At 39.3% G+C, this 21,243-nt stretch overlaps 1 protein-coding gene across 2 annotated transcripts in view; it reads right to left on the bottom strand.

Moving 5' to 3' along the window:
- LOC124612383 (pyruvate dehydrogenase phosphatase regulatory subunit, mitochondrial) overlaps positions 1-18,929 on the bottom strand; it is an 81,586-nt gene extending 62,657 nt beyond the window's left edge. Inside the window, exons 1-3 of one of the 2 annotated variants that reach the window (XM_047140557.1) lie at positions 18,052-18,190; positions 17,830-17,936; positions 9,965-10,177 (exon numbers count right to left, since the gene is read on the bottom strand). In XM_047140557.1, the coding sequence (XP_046996513.1) occupies positions 9,965-10,038 (74 nt within the window). In that variant the 5' untranslated portion in view covers positions 10,039-10,177; positions 17,830-17,936; positions 18,052-18,190. Of the gene's footprint in view, positions 1-9,964; positions 10,178-17,829; positions 17,937-18,051 lie in introns of both variants that reach the window. The other variant, XM_047140556.1, reaches the window with a different exon arrangement.
- Positions 18,930-21,243: the final 2,314 nt, after the last annotated feature.

Here is a 21,243-nt window from a genome sequence, read left to right as displayed (position 1 = left end):
TATTGTCTCTCACCATGTTTACTTTGTTGTCAGTTGGTTGATCTGAGGGAGGGGACCAAACAGCAATGCCATCAGTCCCATTGGATTACGGAAGGATAGGGAAGGAAGTCAACCATGCCCTTTCAAAGGAGGCATCCCAGATATCATCATGCCCTGAAATGAGGGACATCCTATTCAATACCCCTCCCACCCCTGCTAAAGTGGTGTTCTGTCACCCACTCAACCTCCACCACACCTTAGTCCATCCTTCTTCCACTCCCATCCTTGCAACAAGGATGATATACATGTGAAAGACCCAGGTGCAAGATCTGCCCAATCCGCCCAGCCAGCACTTCCTATTCCAGTCCTGTCACAGGCTTATCCCACCTCACCAGAGGCCAGGCCATCTGTGAAAGCAGCCATACAAGTGCTGCTGCAATCTTGCACAGCTATCTATATTGGTATGATTTCCAACCATTTGTCCACCACGATCAACTGCCACTGCCAACATTGGCACAACATGCAGCTGAACATACCATGCTCAATTTCAATGACTGCTTCACTATCTCAGTCATCTGGAGCCTCCCCTCCACCATCAGATCTTCTGAACCGCACAGAAGGAATTATCCTTCGAGCACATTAACCACTTCCGAAACTAGCCCGGCCTGAACCTATGGTAACATACTGTCCCCACGTCCTCCAACCAACAGGTTCCCCCCCCCCCCCTTCTGTTGTATCACCTCTACCTTATTCCCATCTCCCACCCTCTTTGCGTGCTACCCTCTGCCAGTGCACCTGCCTATCTTTCCCTGCTCCTCTCCTTTTCGTTCCTTGTTTCCCCCTCCCCATCTCCCAGCCCCAAAGCTTCCCCTTGTTCCTTATGGCATTCTAGCAATGCACACTCCACTAGACAGCGCTCTTCTCTTCCCCCATCTGTACACTGCTATCCCTTCCCCACCCCCTCTAGATTGCTGCTTCCATTCTATGTGACCGTTGCATTCCAGTCCGAGCTGCCGGAGATGGCGGTCATGTGGATGTGAATGAAAGTGGTGTGTGTGTGTGTGTGTGTGTGTGTGTGTGTGTGTGTGTGTGTGTGTGTGTGTCCTTTCCTGAAGAAGGCTGTGGCCGAAAATTAATGTGCAACTGTTTTTCAGTTATGCCTGTCTGCAACTTAATGTGTCATCTTTATAGTAAGTAGCAATCTATCTTTTCCTTACTTTGTTGATATCCCAACTGCCTTTCTCCTGCTATGTCTGTGTAGGTTTTCAAATCTCAATAATTGTTGGCACTTTGTGCTATTTCCTCTCGTCATATCCTTAGTCTGTCTACTAATAATTAATTGTCCTTCTAGATGTTTGCTATATTTTGAGAAATGAAAGAAGTTATAAAAGCTAGTGTTTCTGTGATACACTTACACGTTTTTTAAAAATAGAAGCACCAGTGGCAGCAGCTGTTCACTATTAACTGATTAAAATTACCCCAACATAATGCATTCTTTCAGCATCTGCTAAGATTGGGCATTCTGCATAGAGCTACATTTATCTAATGCATTACTCATAATATGATGTAGAACTGAGAAATGCAATGATGAAAAGGTAGTCTATGAACTATAGCAACTTCAAATGAGCTGAAAGGTTGTAGCTATTTCAAAAATATATTTTTTGTGGTGCACTTTGCAGCACTTGTTGCGCTTATGATAAATACAGTAATTAATAGACAGCATAATTATTTTAATGAAATCAATAAAATACATGAAAATGACATGAATGGATTGATGGGAATTCAATAAAGGAAGAACAGTGTCATGAAATCATGATTTCAGTGCACACTGTTCAGATATGCTGTGCCTCCAATGCAGTCTATACTACTGTGTTATGAAGACATGTCATTGTTCAATGTTGTTACCAAAAATCTTGAAAAGCTCATGACCAATTTATTCAAATTTTTACATGATATCCTAAGGAACATTCCTGACATAGGCTATACATTTTTTTCTATAATGACAATGTACAGGTATTCTGGTAAAGTGACTGTGAGAAACAAAATGTGCTGTGCTGTGAAATGTGTGGTTTCATTTTCTTCTTGCAATCAGTTTCAATTATAGTAGCAAGGCATGTAAACTATGATCTCAATGAATTCATTTTAAGCTTCCGTTCCTAATGAAGGGTTTGTTTGGGATAACAATAAACAAGACTCACGATCAGAGATTGAGGTAAAAGGACATAGTAGGGGGGGGGGGGGGGGGGGGGGGAAGATGCCTGTAGAGATGGGACAGGTGATGATAGGCAGAGGGGGATGTGGGGTAAGTAGTTTAGGATGTATATCCAATTCCCAAACATATTTGGCAGTTATAGTGGAAAGCGAAAAATTGTAGAAGAATGGGAACTAAACCTGGACTTCCTGGTCATTTCTAGCAGCTACATTAATCATTATGTTATCTAAGGAAGCCTCAAACTGTCACAGTCATTAATTTTTCCACCTATGATTTCTGAATGCTGCTACCACAGGGTATGTTGGAATTGCAGCACTGAGGGAACAGTGCTACAGCTTTCACAGCCACAAGAGGGAAAGGGGGGGGGGGGGGGATATACAGATGAAATGCAAGAAAATGAAATGAATAGATTGGTGTAGATGAAATCAGTAACGAGCAATGACATGAAAAGTTATCAGTCAAACCACTGAAAATTATGCTGGACAGAAAGTGAGTTTGATGAGGAGGTAAGCTCAAACAGTCTGATGGCTATGGCAACATCTATCGATAAGCAGATATCAACATTGGAATCCTGGTTTGGTACAAATCTCTGCTTGTCACCAGGTATCAATAACTTTGAGATTACTTTTAATAATTCTTCTTTTCCATGTGCCATTGTTCTGTGTCCATGAAAGATCAGCATTATTATTCACATATTTGGCATGGTTAGTTTGTGGAACAGCCCTTCCTGTTGCCACTCCATTATCCCCCAGGACAGAATGTGTGTACCACAACTGTTTATGTGTAGTGTTGTTCATGTGAAAGGTGATGAAAGTATTCTAAATGTTTGCAACTGAAGTAACTGATGTGGGATTTCTGTACCAGCTCAGTATTCATTTAGTGGGATGTGGGAAACCACCTAAAAACCAAACCCAGGCTGCCCAGTACACTGACCCTTGTTATTAATCCAGTGAGCGGATTTGATCTGGGGGTGGCATACCATCCTTTCCCAGATGGAGTGCTTTAACATGCACAGCTATCCTGGTGAACCAGATTGCTTCTAATAATTACTGAACATAAATACGAATCTTATTACTATCCTAGAGGGATCAGTTTTACACTATCTTTAAATGCACTGAATGTCAAATCCATGTGTAACATGACAGCAACCATGCAGGGATCCTGTTATGTTTTGTGTTCTTTGTGACTGTGAAAATGTGCTTTGCTAATTCTCAAAATGTGCAGGTAATGTAGGGATGTAAACTTTGCTCTCTAACCCCCCCCCCCCCCCCCCCCCACCCCCCCACCCCCCAAAAAAAAAGTCACACTTGAGAGATCCAGTAGGAGGGTTCATCTTGTGTGAGTGATGTGTGTGGTTGATGCAACTTCGCAGTTTTCAATTAATGTACTGCTAGAGATTTGTGTGGCAGTGTGGTAGGGATCTGTCTTGTTAGAAAATGAACCCTGTCCTCCTTCCTGTGATATCATGTAAACTATGTTCAAACATGTTCAGGTACATATGGCATGTGATAGTTCTCTTTGTGGCAATCTAAAATACTCACAAGACATATATCTCTTTACTGAATATTAGGGAGCAGCTTACACAAGATCCAGTGCAACTGTTTTTGAAGAATCTTCCTTACATCTACATGTACATACATACTCCACAAGCCACTATATCATGGGTGGCACAGGGTACCTTGCGCCACTACTAGTCATTTTCTTTCCTGTTCCAAGAGTAAACAGAATGGGGGAAAAACAACTGCCTAAATGCCTACACTCGAGCCCTAATTTCTCTTATCTTATCTTGGTGGTCCTTGCTCGAAATGTATGTTGGTAGCAGTAGAATTGTTCTGCAGTCAGCTTCAAATGCTGGCTCTACATTTTCTCAATAGTGTTCCTTGAAGAGAGTGTCACCTTCCCTACAAAGATTCTCGTTCGAGTTCCTGGTGCATCACTGTAATACTGGCATGTTGATCTAACATGCAAGTATAGATCTAGCAGACTGCCTCTGAAATGATTCGATGGCCTCCTTTAATCCAACCTGGTGGGGATCCCATACACTCAGGCAGCAGCCAAGAATGTGTTGCACTAGTGTACTATATATGGCCTCCTTTACCAATATACACACTTTCCTAAACTTCTCTCAATAAACTGAAGTCAATCATTTGTTTCTGATTACAAACCTTACGTGCTTGATCCATTTCATTACACTTTGCAATGTTAGGCTTAGATATTTAATCATATGTGACTGTGTCAAGCAGCACACTACTAATATTGTATTTGAATGTTATTGGGTTGTTTGCCTGCTAATCTGCATTAACTTACAGTTTTCTACATTTAGAGCAAGCCACAATTCATCACACCAACTATAAATTTTGTCTAAGTCATCCCATATCCTCCTACAGTCACTCAAGGGTGACATCTTCCCATACACTGCAGCTGATGGTGATTGTTCTTTGCACTGATGTCTGCAGACTTTATGAAAATGTTCATGCACACCGTAAGCCAGTATGTCCACTTACACTTGCCTACCAGTGTGTCCTTTTTGTTAATAATGGAGGCAACTGTGGTCAAGAAATTGTATTATCATCTTCTCAATGATGTCATACCCTTCAAATTGCTGTCTACATGTCCATAAAACAACAACACTATCTCTTCATGTATACTCAAGCAAACACCTGCAATAATCCATTACTAATACCACAACTTTTGGCAACAAAAAATTCCAATAACAAAACCTCTAGTCAGGTTACCTTCCATTAGGAAAGTGGGTGCATTCAGGAACTGTTATGTGATTTATAACTTATAGAGCACAGCAATCAGTCATCCTTTTTTTGTAGGTTTTACTACGCAAATCCAGATTTCGGCTAGTGCTCAGCCATTATCAATGCAAAATTTTATAATCTCGATGCGTGTTACATAATGTGTAGTATTCAAATAACTGTGACTCACGCCCGAACAACAGGGAATTAACATGCATTGAGAGTATAAAATGTTGCATTGATAATGGCTAGGCACTAGCCAAAATCTGGATTTGCGTAATAAAACCTACAAAAAAAGGATAATTGATTTCTGCACCCTATAACTTATAATACCTCTCGTGTTATCATCCAAGTGTCAATTTCATCTTAAAACAATATTTCACTGACTTTACTACTCACGTTTTTCAAGCAAAATGTTGAGTTCCTTGGGAAGTTATCTCTTACAGTTACTGGAGTGCTGCCTTCTCTGCTAAAGTATCTTGGGTGGGCTAATTATGCTACTGGAAAGAAATGTTGCAGCTTTTGATGAAGAACCAAGAAAATAAAACTACAACTGTGTGTAATAATTTGTAATGTTCTAGTGGTAGGTAGTAGTGTGGGTAGAAGTCAGCACTGATGGACACACAGACCTCCACAATGAAACACTTTTTGATACAGCAAAAGAATTACGGTAAGGTATTATAACATTTCATTTTGATGTATGCTTGTGTCATTCCTTTTTAATAATGGCTATGCTAATCCCTACTTATCACACTTGATGGGCAACATATAAATGTATGACTATATTTTTTTCTATGAATGAGATTTTTTTACCGTACAGATGTAACACATTGATCATCTTGTTTCTATGTTAATAATCCTTGCATACCACACCATGAAGTTATGATTCTGAGAACTCGCTGTTTTGTTAGTGTAATGCATGGTTTTAGTCTGCCTTCAACATTTTACGGAATTATCTGTAATGAAATTCTGCAGGTCTCCTGCATGGTGCGATACAGTATTCACCTCCTTGTGCAGGTTACTAATCATGCAAATGGGTACCTTATTAATGCTGTATTTTTGCTTATAATATTTAATCACAATAATATCAAAACCTTAATTAACATTTTTAGGAAATATTCAATTTTTTAAATTGTCTGTATTGCGAACTTCTCACAATATCTGCCTGTTGGGATTGAATACATGTTTACATTACATGTGGAATCTGTCACAGTTCTTTGTAGAAGCAGCAATGATACACACTAACATAATTTTTTTTAGTGTAATTAACAATGTAAGCAGTGTGAAAAAGATTGTGACATACATAATCACTACGGCACATTAAAAGGAAATTTTGCATGTACAGATTTAATTTCAACCCTATGAAAGTGGATAACTTGAGACTGTCCATTTATACATGCTTAGCAAAAAACTACTTCTGGGTTCAACGAACTTGTTACAACTAGTTAAATGGTTCTTAGTCCACTTCTAGCAGAAATTTTCATGGACCTCATTACTTCTCTAATCTAATTCCCTGTTCTCTCACAAGAATATATTTTGCATGGCAATACACACACACACACACACACACACACACACACACACACACACACACACTGGCAACCACCAGCACACGAACATGCTGTTTTCCTTTCAGGGGTGCACCATCTCATACCTGTTCCAAAATCTAAAGATGATTTCTTGATTCAATTCTTCCTCATGACACAAATGCTGAAACTTATATCTTAGCTCTACCTCTACTGGTAATCAAATGTTTGCAGAAAGTGGTGTACAATCCCGTTCTTATGACTGAAATCAGAGAGTGTACCTACAGCACTGAAATCCTGCAACCATAAAATTTCCTACTCTGTGAGGAACTAAGGCCCAATTACAAGACAGAAGCAGACTATATAAAATTAATTGGCTAGATCGTAATAAGTTTTATGTTGGCCACCAAGGCAAAGACATGCAATCAGATGGGCTGAACATGAACATAGCTGGAGGTTGCAGAGTTCTGATTCTACAGTAGCTGATTATGTATTAAGTGAAGGTCCCAATTTTACCAGTCACAATTGCAAGTGCTCCACTTGGCAAACAAAGGGCCAAAACTGAATCTTTTGGAAGCCCTGTAGACCAATAAACTTCTGGCACACAGTCCTCAACTAATGCCAAATGATCAGCTCAGTGTAATACTTCCCCCTCTCCTAAACTTCACTTACATCCTCCTTTCTCCAGTTCTTTCCATACAGTCAGTTCCAGACTATTCCTTTACTTTCCATTTATTTTACTGTGACTCTTAACATATCCCAAATTGTTATATATTCTGTTGTTTTACCATATATACATCTTCCCTACATTTCTTCACACTCACTTTTATACAGTTTAGCTTATGTATTTCCAACTACATCATAACTGTCAGTATCTTTTATTCTGTTAGTGCATCACCTTCTTTATGTAATACATTTTCAAGATATGCTCTGATACTCTTATGCTGTGTTTTTAAAATTGGAATTGTAAATTTAATTTAAACAGCTATATAGGTTATTCTGTTGTTTTCCCACATGTACACCTTATCTTTCAAGGCTTTTAATTCTTTGGCACATTCTCCTCCTTTGCCTCATCCATTAACACAATGTATTTTTTCTGAGTTAAATTTTTTTGCATATCCCTTTTACAATTATTTAATATTTAACATTTTCAACTATACAGGGTGTTACAAAAAGGTACAGCCAAACTTTCAGGAAACATTCCTCACACACAAAGAAAGAAAATATGTTATGTGGACATGTGTCCGGAAATGCTTACTTTCCATGTTAGAGCTCATTTTATTACTTCTCTTCAAATCACATTAATCATGGAATGGAAACACACAGCAACAGAACGTACCAGCGTGACTTCAAACACTTTGTTACAGGAAATGTTCAAAATGTCCTCCGTTAGCGAGGATACATGCATCCACCCTCTGTCGCATGGAATCCCTGATGCGCTGATGCAGCCCTGGAAAATGGCGTATTGTATCACAGCCGTCCACATTACGAGCACGTAGAGTCTCTACATTTGGTACCGGGGTTGCGTAGACAAAAGCTTTCAAATGCCCCCATAAATGAAAATGAAGAGGGTTGAGGTCAGGAGAGCGTGGAGGCCATGGAATTGGTCCGCCTCTACCAATCCATCGGTCACCGAATCTGTTGTTGAGAAGCGTATGAACACTTTGACTGAAATGTGCAGGAGCTCCATCGTGTATGAATCACATGTTGTGTCATACTTGTAAAGGCACACGGTCTAGCAGCACAGGTAGAGTATCCCGTATGAAATCATGATAACGTACTCCACTGAGCGTAGGTGGAAGAACATGGGGCCCAATCAAGACATCACCAACAATGCCTGCCCAAACGTTCACAGAAAATTTGTGTTGATGACGTGATTGCACAATTTCGTGCGGATTCTCGTCAGCCCACACATGTTGATTGTGAAAATTTACAATTTGATCACGTTGGAATGAAGCCTCATCCTTAAAGAGAAAATTTGCACTGAAATGAGGATTGACACATTGTTGGATGAACCATTCGCAGAAGTGTACCCGTGGAGGCCAATCAGCTGCTGATAGTGCCTGCATACGCTGTACATGGTACGGAAACAACTGGTTCTCCCGTAGCACTCTCCATACAGTGACGTGGCCAACGTTAGCTTGTACAGCAGCAACTTCTCTGACGCTGACATTAGGGTTTTTGTCAACTGCACGAAGAATTGCCTTGACCATTGCATGTGGCCTCATCGTTCTAGGTCTTCCTCAGTCGCGAGTCGTAGGCTGGAATGTTCCGTGCTCCCTAAGACGCCGATCAATTGCTTCGACGTCTTCATGTCGGGACACCTTCGTTCTGGAAATCTGTCTCGATACAAACATACCGCGCCACGGCTATTGCCCCATCCTAATCCATACATCAAATGGGCATCTGCCAACTCCGCATTTGTAAACATTCCACTGACTGCAAAACCACGTTCGTCATGAACACTAACCTGTTGATGTTACGTACTGATGTGCTTGATGCTAGTACTGTAGAGCAATGAGTCGCATGTCAACACAAGCACCGAAGTCAACGTTACCTTCCTTCAATTGGGCCAACTGGCGGTGAATCGAGGAAGTACAGTACATACTGGCGAAACTAAAATGAGCTCTAACATGGAAATTAAGCGTTTCCGGGCACATGTCCACATAACATCTTTTCTTTACTTGTCTGTGAGGAACGTTTCCTGAAAGTTTGGCCTTACCTTTTTGTAACACCCTGTATTACTATTGCACTGTCAAATATGACATTTACTCTGTGTAATGTCTTTTTCAGTGTTGTTCATAAATATTGTATCCCCTTTGACGGCAAGTCAGTTATAGCCTGATGATGAACTTGTATTAAGCCCAGCATTGGTTAACTAAATAAATTAATACTGCAGTACACCCATAATTTTGTGCTTAGCACTGGTTAACTAAATAAATTAAAACTGCAGTACACCCATAATTTTGTGCTTTCTTCATTTAGATATAAAAAGTGTAGTTACATCTAATGCCAGTTCCTTATTGCACTGTATACAAAAATGTTGTTCGTCTCCCTATTAAATGCCATAACAAATTACGACAAATCAATCACCACTCCATTTAAAATAAACATATAGAAAGAATCATAGAAACTAACAATAATCTCCTTAATATTCTCATTTAATATGGCTTTAAGTATTGTTTCATACTAGTGCATGAATAATGATCTCTCTGTATTCAAAGCTATCAATGGTTAGAATTATGAGCAGAATTATTATACTTTAAAACACACACACACACACACACACACACACACACACACACACACACACACACAGAGAGAGAGAGAGAGAGTGGAGGGACGGAGGGAGAGAGCGGGAGGGGGGGGAGAGGGAGAGGGAGGGGGAGGGGGGGGGGAGGGGAGAGAGAGAGAGAGAGAGAGAGAGAGAGAGAGAGAGAGAGAGAGAGAGAGACTTAATTTTATTAAATTTTATATGTTGCACCAGTAAGTATGATACTAACACTGATTGTGCCTTCATCCTGCGGAAGACTGTCATTCTATCATGTGTTCTTGCAAGGCACAAGCTGCCACACATTTTCCAACCTGTTTTAAGTCCACTTTCCTCCAAATGCTTATAGAGCTGAACACTTGACTGAGTAAGTTTAACCTGGGTCAATGATGGTTTGAAAACGCCAACCAGTCCTGACAAATGCCATGTTGTTCCACCTCCACACCTATATAGAAAATGCAAAAAACATCTCACAATTCCTATAAAAGTAATTTTTCATTAAACAATGTCAGTATTTATTTCATTCTCGTATGTTTAGTCATATATGAATTATTGCTTCAGGTTGTGAAAACACTTAAGAGTTAGCATGTCACTAAAGTCTCCATCAGTCACTGTATCACTATATATATAAAAAAAATTAATTAATTAAAAAAAAATACACTCTACAATGTAAGTGGCATTTATTAAAATGAAACTCACTTTTACAGAACAGAACCAAATTTAAGAAGGAAGATTAGTTGGAGAAAGTGAGTAACTTTATTGTCAAATATAGTGAGATAATTACCAACTCAGTACAAAAAATTATTTTCCCTTGCGGCCATTCCCACAGCTACACCTGCCTCATGCACTGACCTATTATTTACTGTACCACATGGGAAACTACTCACGATGTTTAGCAACTGAAATATGTGCACGACATTGCTTTTTCTATATGGCTAACCACCACTAAAGTGGCCTAATGCCTGAATGGTCACTAAAGAACTGTTCATCTCGTCACCCAGAACCAAGTTGCTGAGCATGCTATATAACTTGACTCATGAGACCTGAGTGCCTACTGTACCACACAGCAGATCTGGGTCCTTCTATTCAATATCAGTTTCTCTGAACTCCAGAGATGGGTACATCCTTGGCTCAGCTTCCATTGCTAGCTTTTGAAAGAAAATGCCTGACAAGCTAGAGTACATATGTCTATCTCTCTATCACTCACACACACACACACAGGGGGGAGAGAGAGAGAGAGAGAGAGAGAGAGAGAGAGAGAGAGAGAGAGCAGGAGGGGTTGGGGATGGATAATGACTGGCAGGGAGGCATCAGGCAGAACTGCTGTCTATCTCCAAGCCGCTAGCAACCCATCCCCAAACCCTCTCTTGCTCCCGCCTCTTTCTCCCTCTACTCACCCCATCCGAGTCAATATCCACACAATGTCACCTGGCAAACTACAATCCTGGCAGTGGGTCCAGCCAGCACACTGTAGGTGCCCAGGCAGGTAGGGGAGGGGTTGAGTGGGGGAGGGGGGGGGGGGGGGGGGGGGAGTGTGTGTGTGTGTGTGTGTGTGTGTATTTTGTACTCTAGCTCATCAAAGAACTTCATCTGAAAGCTAGAAACAAAGTTTTCATTATTTATGTGGGTGCCTCTCGACTACTCTTCTACTATTGAGTTACTAGAAATTTATTAGTTACTTTTTTTTTCATTACCTCTCTTCATTTTCCTGTCTCTTTCCCTTTGCTTTCTATTTCTTAATGACAATAATTCTTTCCAACTTTCTTTTTCTCGCCATCATCTGATCCACCTTTACTTCTCACCCTGGTCCTCGCATCATTAAACTGAAGCTAGCTCAGTGCATACTAATGTATGAGAGGCATCCAATAAGTAAGTTTTTAAACAATTTATCATGCTGAAACAATTTTATTGACATTGTAGTATACTTCTGTTACTTTTCTACATAGTTGCCACATTTTTTTCCAATAATTTTTGGTAATGTAACAAAAATTTTTCCAAACTAGTGTTGTACCAAGTCAGGTGCTCTGCTCGAAACCAGCTCTTCACTGTTGATGTAACTTCATCATTAGTGTTGAAGTGCTTACCTCCACAATGACCTTGAGTTAGGGGAACATGTGAAAGTCACTTGGGGCAAGATCTGGTGAATGTTGAGATTGTGAGAACACTTCCCAGTTGAATCTTTCGTACTCTGACTGGCTCATTCAGGCTCTATGATGCCGAGCATTGTCTTGAAGGAAGAGAACTTTGTGAGACAAAAATCAAAGACATTTTCTGTTGATGGCAGCTCACATATTCCTCAAGTTATTACAGTACCTTTCTGCTTTCATTGTGGTGTTGCAAGGCAGGAACTGAATGAGTAAAACCCCCTGATGGTCCCAAAAGATGGTTGCCATAACTTTTCCATTGCCTTTCTTGGAGCACTTGTGTCAGATTTCTTCCACACCATGTCCTGATGGTTTGACTCGGGAGTCAAATCACGAATCCAGGTCTCATCCCCAATGACAAGCCATCAGACGAGCAGATCTCCCTCTATCTGATGCATTCCCAGAAACATTCTGCCCCGATCATTCCATTTCCATCTGTGGACATCAACCAACCATCTTGCATACACTTGTTGATAGTGAAGATGGTCTGTCAGGATCTTCATTATGGATGCATCCAGTTGGCTCAGGAGGTAGCTGCATTAGGAGATTATGAACGGTAATGGGATGATCTTCCTCCACAATATTACGAATTGTAATCATCATGTTACTGTAGTGGATCTCCTTGTGCACTGTCATCATGCACATCTTCACGTCCTTCCACAAACTGCACACACCGCAGAACAACCATCTGAATGTTCATACAGCTTTTGCACGAACAGATGTAAATTCCACTGGCTGTTGACAGTGGATAGCTGTGAAAAAACAAATGACAGAGTTCAACCCACAAGCAGACACATTTTGTAGTGGTAACTCCATCTTAGCTGGCACCGTACTGGCAAGATGCTGCGGTATGCTTCGTAAGCTGGTGTGAGTGTTGTCAACACTTACCAGTTGAACTCACTAGCCCTTACATCATGGGAAGTATATTTTGCAGAGAAATAAAATAGGGAAACTTCCGTATTGCACGATTCTCATATTATCTTGGACCATCTACACTTCATGATACATTTTCATTCATCTTCGCCTCATTTCTTCCTCATAACTTGTGGCCCCCTATTAACCCAGGATCTCAGATACTTGTTGCACCCCCCCCCCCCCCCACCCTTCTACTTCAGCTCTTGTCCATTCTCTTTACACCTTAAACCAATTTCTTTTTTATTCCTGAAGAAGACACCCATGCTAGGAGTACCATTTCCTATTCAAGGGATTCTACTGGTAGTATTTGGAGATGTACCATCTTAGGATAAGTAATGGTCAGCATTTCTGTCTGATTGTAATTGAAAAAAGCTTCTGGCACATGTGCTTCACTTGCAATAGTTAAGTGTTGATAAAGATTTGGGTGAAAATCGACAGAGTAACTATCATTTGCCCCATGTATGCATTTCACTACTTATGCTTTATAGCTTGTTATCAGGCACTACTAACAGAACATTAAACACTAATCTTCTTTCTATCGATTTACAGCCCAGATTCTGCGATAAGTAACTGTAGAATGCTTTTCTAAACTGTTCTCCACAGGTGCCTTCCATCCTGAAATAGGTACAAAATTGATTTAACAGCTTGACGTTGTACATTCCTCAATTTTTCATTTGCTGTTAATACTGTCACCATTTGGATCTCACAACAGATTTATATTATTGTTCATTATTATTATAACTATTATTAATACTATATTCTTTGCCCTTGGATCATTTTGTTTAGTATAAGGGACACTTCAAATTATGAGGAATTGTACAAGCTTGTAAACAACACAGAAAGATTTGCCTAGAAAAAGAAATCAGCTTCACACTACACTATTAATAACTAATATCATAGTCATACATGTAATTACACTTACATTAATATGAAATTAATTTCTAAATTCACTAACTCATATTTTTCTTTTTTCTCTTCTTCATTTCTTTTGGTTCTTCCTGTTTGAGTGTTCTTTAGAAGGGGATAATAATTCTTCACAAAGAGAAGAACCTATGTGACACTGTTTATTGTATGAACACTATCACGCAGAACAGGCTTAGTCACAGTCAGTTTATCCTCATCATCTGCGCCTTGACTGCTGGAATGCATTAGATATGGTACCACGTCTGCATACTGAACAAAATAGGAGCATACTGAATATCAATTCATCTTTGTATTGGACTGAAGAGTTCCTGACAAGTAGCCGTGGAGAAAAATCTTCAGGTATAAAGTGATTTCATGCATGCCCCAGTGGAGTATCTAGGACCATTGTTGCTGTTGTTGTTGAAGTCTTTGGCCCAAAGACTGGTTTGATGCAGCTCCCCATGATATGAGCATTACTGTTCACGATATAGATAAATGACGTAGCGGATAGCTCTGGAAGCCCCTTGAAGCTGATTGTGAATGATGCTGTTATATAGTGATAAAACAGCCATATAAAACTAATCATAGAAATAGCAATTTCAAGACAAAATGTCACTGGATTAATCATCAGGATGGTACCTCACCCATTAAGAATGTGGCTTAAAAAATCCTTGTAGAAGTGATATGGGTTTCTTACCAGATTAGAATGATAGAGGAAACAGAAAAGAGGAGAGCAGTACACTTCATTACTAGTTCATTTATTAAGTACCAAAGTGTCACTGAGATACTCATCCAACTTCAGTTCCACTCGCTATAAGACCCAGTGCATTACAGTTTGATTTGCTGCTAAATTTCAACAGCACTGTTCCAAGAAGTGTCAACCAATAAAGTTTTTCCTCCTACATATATCTCATGAAAATACCACAAAAGTAAAACACAGGGACTTGAGCTCACATGAACGGTCACCAACACTCATTCTTCCCATGTAATATCCACAATTGGTGCAGGAAAGGGGAGTGACAGTGTTACACAAGGTGTCCATCGCCACACTCCATGGGGTGCCTTACAGGGTATGGATACAGATGTAACTATCTTGCAATGTTGTTTCTGTTCTGTGTTACTGATATTAGTTGATCTTCCATTCATTCCAATACAAATATTTCTAAAGCTGATTTAGATTTAGTATGATCCCAACAATGAGTGGATGTTCTTTATGCACACTAACAAAAACTCTCAATGATTGGATTTTCCATCAACCTGTACACACACAACATTACATCCACTACTTTCACTTCTGAAAACACCAGCTCTCCAGACCCATTCCCTGTAGACAACTAAAAAAATGTTGCAGCTCACATATTCATTTAAACCCTCTGGTGTGTTTGAGGTAAATAATTTGTTTGGGTATCAGGCATTGTAGATCAGTTGCTACCACACCTTGCAACGTAGTATTTCTACTCCTACATGACCACACTGCAATTAACACTTGAGTGCCTGACAGAGGGCTCATCAAAACACTTTCACACTATTTATCTAACATTTTACTCTCAAACAGCAGACAGCAAAAATCCTTCTGGGTGAGCTCTGATTTCTCTCACTTTATTGCAATGATCATTCACCTGTATGTAGGTGTTCGTCAATAACATATTTTCACATTCAGAGGAGAATGTTGGTATCTGAAATTTTGTGAACTGATTCTCAGTCAAACGAAAACGCTTTTGTTTTACTGATTGCCACCACAACTCACGTACCATACCCATGACAATATCTCCCCATTTTGTGACTTTACAAATTAAGCTGCCCTTCTTTGAACTTCTTCTATGCCCTCTGTTAATTCTATCTGGTATGGATTCCATGCTGCACAGCAATATAGAAGAGGACACCCAAGCACAGTGTAGATAGTTCCTTTAGATGTAGTCTTACTCTGCTACTTATCATCAGCATATCCCAAAAAGATAATTTCAATGTTCTTTCTGTTTTCCTAACATTAACTTTACTACACATTACACACAGCAAGATAATGATGTATTGGACCAGCACTTTCACTTGATTTACATATGGCCTATGCATGAGCTAGAACTCCTCTGATTTCCCTGTCATGGTCATTTCACAAGATGTACACGGAAACACAATGTGATTGCTGAATATTGACTACACAATATAACGGTAAGGGAAAGAAGAGAAAGTTATGAACAACAATGACAAAATTAAATGATTTGAACATAGAATTGTTAGAACCTCATCCCAGCCAACAGGTTTGATCCTCTGACTTCCACTTATTGCCTCACTTAAGGAAATTTGTGACTGGAAAATATTTTGAGTCCAGTTATGACACTCATAGACGTAAGACTATGTTGTAGACCCCTCAGAATCAACTTCAGATATGGAACCTACTCATGGAAAAACAGTGAACAAGATGCATAGTTCCAGAAGGGGACTACGCTGAAGTTGAAAAACAAAGTTCTTTGGTGCGTAAACATTCTTTCACAATCATGTGGGGATTATTTTTAAGAGAAAACACTGCTTCTTCTCAATAATTGTTGCTTTAAAGATAAATATTTTATTAATTAATAAACTAAATCTACAGTTTAGTTTAACAGAATATCTTGCTGCTATTTGTCTTTAAATGGCTGTTGTGGAGGTTACACACTTTAATCCAGTATGTCTCATCATATGAGCTGATGTGTTTTAATCATTCAGTTATTGGAAGAAATGTCATCAGGCAAAGGCTAGTAGAAATTTGTGTGCGTATAAAAAGATTGATATGCAATGCGTACAACTTTCAGTGCTGTACTGTTCGTTAGAACAGAGATCTTATGAGAATCCTAAAAAAAATTTGGTCCTACATAAAATAGGTCTAGAGCAATAACAGAAGAGAGCAAACTGAAAGCTGAAGTTTCAAATTTAGTATTCAGGAAGTCTTCCATGCAGGAGGACCGTACTAACATATCGTTTGACTGATGCACAAACTTGTGCATGATGGACATAGAAATGGACAACCTTGGCAATGAAAAGCAACTAAAGAATTGGAGATAAATAAGTTAACAGGTCCGACTGGAATCCAAATTCAGTTTTACAGAGATTACTCTTTAGCACTGTCCTCTTAGCTTGCCTTTATGGCAAATCTCTTACCTATCACAAGGTACCAAGAGACCAGAAACAAGTACTTGTGACTCCTACATTAAAAAGATGAAAGAATGGATCTTCAAAATGACAGATAAATACTCTTCATATCAGTTTGCTGCACAATTCTTGAGAATATTCTAAGTTTGAATACAATAAACTTCCTTGAGAGCAAAAAGCTTTTGTTCACAAATTGAATTGGATTTAGAAAGCATCACTTCTGCAATACTTAGCTTGACTTGTTCTAGTATGATATCCCACAAACTGTGGATGAATTGCAACAGGAAGATTTCATTTTCATAGATTTTTGCAGAGCATTCTCCACAGTGCCCCCACTGCAGACTGTTAACGAAGGTCCAGGCATACGGAATAGGTTCTAAGTTATATGAGTGACACAAAAACTTTTTAAATAATGGAGCTCAATATATTATCATGGATGGTTAGCGTTAATCAGAGTCAAGTGCACAGTCAGGAGTACCCCAGGGAAATATCATAAGGATAGCACTCTTGTTCTCTATGTACATAAACGATCTGTTACACAGTGATCAGTGATCTGTAACTCAGCTAATTACGCTGTAGTGTCTGAAAAAGTTACATTTTGCTCACATTAGATTCAGTTTGTTCTCAATATGTGTTGAGCACATAATTTTAAGCCAAAATTATTATTATGGAATAGGTATCTGAAATATTACCTCAGACATTGATGATTATTACTCTTACAATGGACAAAATACTCTGTGTGTAAATAACCTGCAGATGAATTACAATTTTAATAGGTACCATATCATTATTCTTTCACATCTCACAACAAAAATTATAAATATGTATGTCTGGTTTCAATTAATAGATATTAGACATTAAATTAAAAACAACAAGTTATTTGAATTGTAGCACAGATGTGTAACTGAAAACTTAAATTTTCATCTACTTGGTAAGAGGATTATTCCACAAAGCAGTAGCCAACTTTTAGATGTTCATATCTAATATATAAACATTGATGCTTGCTCCTTACTTATCCTATATACGCAGCACTGTTGTTCCTTGTGGAATTTTAGTTAATTGATACTGGTTAGCAGCATCAGTTTCTTGGGCCAACACTAATAACAAGTTTGCTTCCACCTAAATGAAGTATTATACGTCAAGACTTGAGTAAAAGACACTTCTTTCATTCTGTATGTTTCCAAATTCAAAAGGTGCAATAGAAACTGAAAAAATGAAAGTAATTCTTGCTCACCTGCCTTGCTCTATCAAAACTGTGTGTTGTCCCCAACCCATTTCTGCTAAATGATATGCTACTGCTGCTCCCATAACACCACCTCCACAAATTACTACTCTTGCCCTCTTGGGGGGTGAAGCAAGGAACTCACTAGGTTTATTCAGATGGTTTGTAAACTGGTAAGGAGCATATGATAAACACTTTGCTAGGTTTACTTCCACTAGCTTCCAGTGTTTAGTACACGATACCAATGCCATTTCTTTTACTTTGGCCAGCTAAGCTGCCAAACTTAGGTCTGTTTTTATTAGAATGAAACACTCTACTTATTACACAGCGTCTGAAGAACAATTATGAGGCTAGGTGAACTAGAGGTCGTATATCAAGGAGACAAACACTGTGGAAATACTACCTATAAGAAAAGGCGAAGGGCTTCTTTCAACATACAACTACTCATCAAAATAAAGAACTTATTCAATACTTGCGTTGGTTAAAAATACCTTAACGTGAATAAAAGGGACGCTAAATCTGTGAATGGGTCACTGGATATCAAGCAAATATTTCGGATGTATTACGCTAAATCGAATTTTAAGTGTTTGCAGTGCAGTGAAGACTTGGCACAGCGGTAAGCAGTGAGGTGATTATTTTCGACCTATGACATATTCTTTACTGTGGCGTACAGTGGAATATAAAAATGTACACGGATAATATAAATTTTGCTTTGTTTGGGAATGTGACAACCCCATTTTTAATAAATTTGAAACATCATTTCCTATTCCATGCACATACAATTATAACATCTCGCAGACTACCCATACCACTGCTACCAATAGCCGCCCCATTTGTTGTCTCTAAAGCTACACTGCACAGTGCACACTCCCAATCAAGCTGCGTTCCCACACGCAACGAAAACTTGCACATGCGTCACACCAGCCAGTAAACCTAACTTTGAAAACATGCGACAAGGCTACTGTCAAGCTAGCTGACATGGCAGTGAGAAACTAAATGCAGTTTCACTTGTCTCGTGGACCTTCCCATCGCCGTCCAAATACTTCAGCGAATGCCATTAAGTGGACTGCTCTCATTATAATTTCCTTCGTTCGACACTGTAGATCATAAGTCCTCTGTGTACGTGAACAGTAACGTCATGGCAAAATACCGCTTTGTCCGCAGGTTGTAAATAAATACTTCGTGAAGTAGGGAATCTCATTATAGCCTACAGCAAATCCTTTTAATCATTTGTTTGTATTTAACTGGACGTCTCCGCAAATCGTTGTGTGTTCAAGTAAAGTCACCACAACATCACTTTTCGTAGCCCAGTACTAAACCTTAAAAGAGGTGTTATGAGACGTCATCAGTGATAAAATAAAACGAAATATAGTACCAGTATCTCAATTAAAAAAGCAGCAATGACACCGTAAAGTTTGTTTACAGCAATACCAAAATTTACAATGCGTGTTCTTGAAAATGTTATACCTGCTAATAAACTATTGAGTAGTTTGTACAAATAATTCAAAATATCGACGTTATATATACTGTTCCACAAAACTTAACCCTCGAGCAGGCACGCCGGCACAGAGAGTGTGCCAAATTTATATAATAGGCGTATTAAAAGTGTTGGCAACAATGGAGACCTTCGAAACTCAATATATTATACTTGTTCTAACGACTGTTGTGTGCAGTGCAATAACTGCCGGTGCTAAAGAATCTGTTAAACGGAGAATTTAGTGTAACACTGTCACTTCCGGCGCATTTGGTGCACAGCGCGACTGGTCATGTAAGTGTTTTTTTTATATCTTCGAACATAGCGGTTATTTTACTTACAACGTTCCTATGGCCCGTGTTCAATATAAATTTTTATTTTAAGGCAAGAAAGTGTTTAACTAACGAGGAACACCGAACGGCTCTCGAATGAAGATCCAGATTTTGAGAAAGTCCGACGAAAATGAAGACAATCATTGTCAACCAGTTTCTATTGGTGATTGGATTGTGGGAAGAGACCATACTTTTAAGTGGAGGAAAAGTACTAGCTCTGCCACAAGCAAAGCAAGAAGGAAAAATATTGTAATCATTTTACCTGGACCCAAGGCTATTGCCAGGGATGTAACAACCAAGAGTTCTGGATTCCACAAGATAATTAATACGGAAATGATCGATACTATTGTGAATTATACAAACAAATATATTCCGCTCAAACCAGAATTTTCTGATTATCAGAGAGAAAGAGACAGGAAAGAAACGATGAGAAGTGAAATACTGGCACTCCTTAGGTTACTTTATCTCTTCAGAATGAAGAAAGCTAACCACACGAATGTAATGGAAATGGGAATACTGATGGATCAGGAATTGGAATTGGAAGAGATGTGATGAGCTACAGGCGGTTTCTATTCTCTCTGCGTTGTATTCGTTTCGACGATAAGCACACAAGAGAAGAGAGGACAAGATCTGATAAGTTGGCTGCAGTACATTCGATTCTGGAAGAGTTTGTCACCAACTGCAAAATACATACAGCATCGGTGAGCTTGTCACCATTCATGAGAAACTTCAAGCTTATCGTGGTAGTGGATTTGTGCAATATATCCCCAACAAACTTGCCAAATATGGCATTAAGATATTTGCGCTTTGTGATGCGCAAACATTTTTCACGAGCAACCTTGAGGCATATTATGGAAAACAGCCCAAAGGGCAGTATGCAGGCTCAAATTCAGCGTCGAAATTAGTTCACAGACTTGTGAGTCATATAGAGGGATCCAACAGGAATATAACTAAGGAGAATTGGTATACAAGTTGCCCCTTGGCTATGTCGCTAGTAGGTGAAAGGCTTATGTGTATTGGGACACTCAGAAAGAATGGACAAGAAATTCCCTTGATATTCCTACCTAAGAAGAATCGAGCACCTGCTTCATCCGCCTTCAGATATAAAAACGATTTGACATTGGTCTCTTATGTACCGAGGAAGAACAAGCCGGTTTCGCTTTTGTCAACTATGCATGATTCAGGTACTGTCGATGCAGATTCTCGAAAGCTAGAGATTGTATTAGGTTACAATACCACTAAGGGTAGTGTTGATACAGTTGACCATATGTGTGAGACATATTCTGTGGCTCGTATAATGAGGAGGGGGGCCTTTGGTAATCGTTTTTGCACTAACAGACATTGCTGGTATCAACCCCCAGATCCGTTTTTACTCAAATGGACAAAATCGAAATGTTG

The sequence above is a fragment of the Schistocerca americana genome, chromosome 4 (genome assembly GCF_021461395.2).
Source record: "Schistocerca americana isolate TAMUIC-IGC-003095 chromosome 4, iqSchAmer2.1, whole genome shotgun sequence".
Taxonomy (NCBI): Eukaryota; Metazoa; Arthropoda; class Insecta; order Orthoptera; family Acrididae; genus Schistocerca; species Schistocerca americana.
This window is presented reverse-complemented; position numbering and strand designations above follow the sequence as displayed.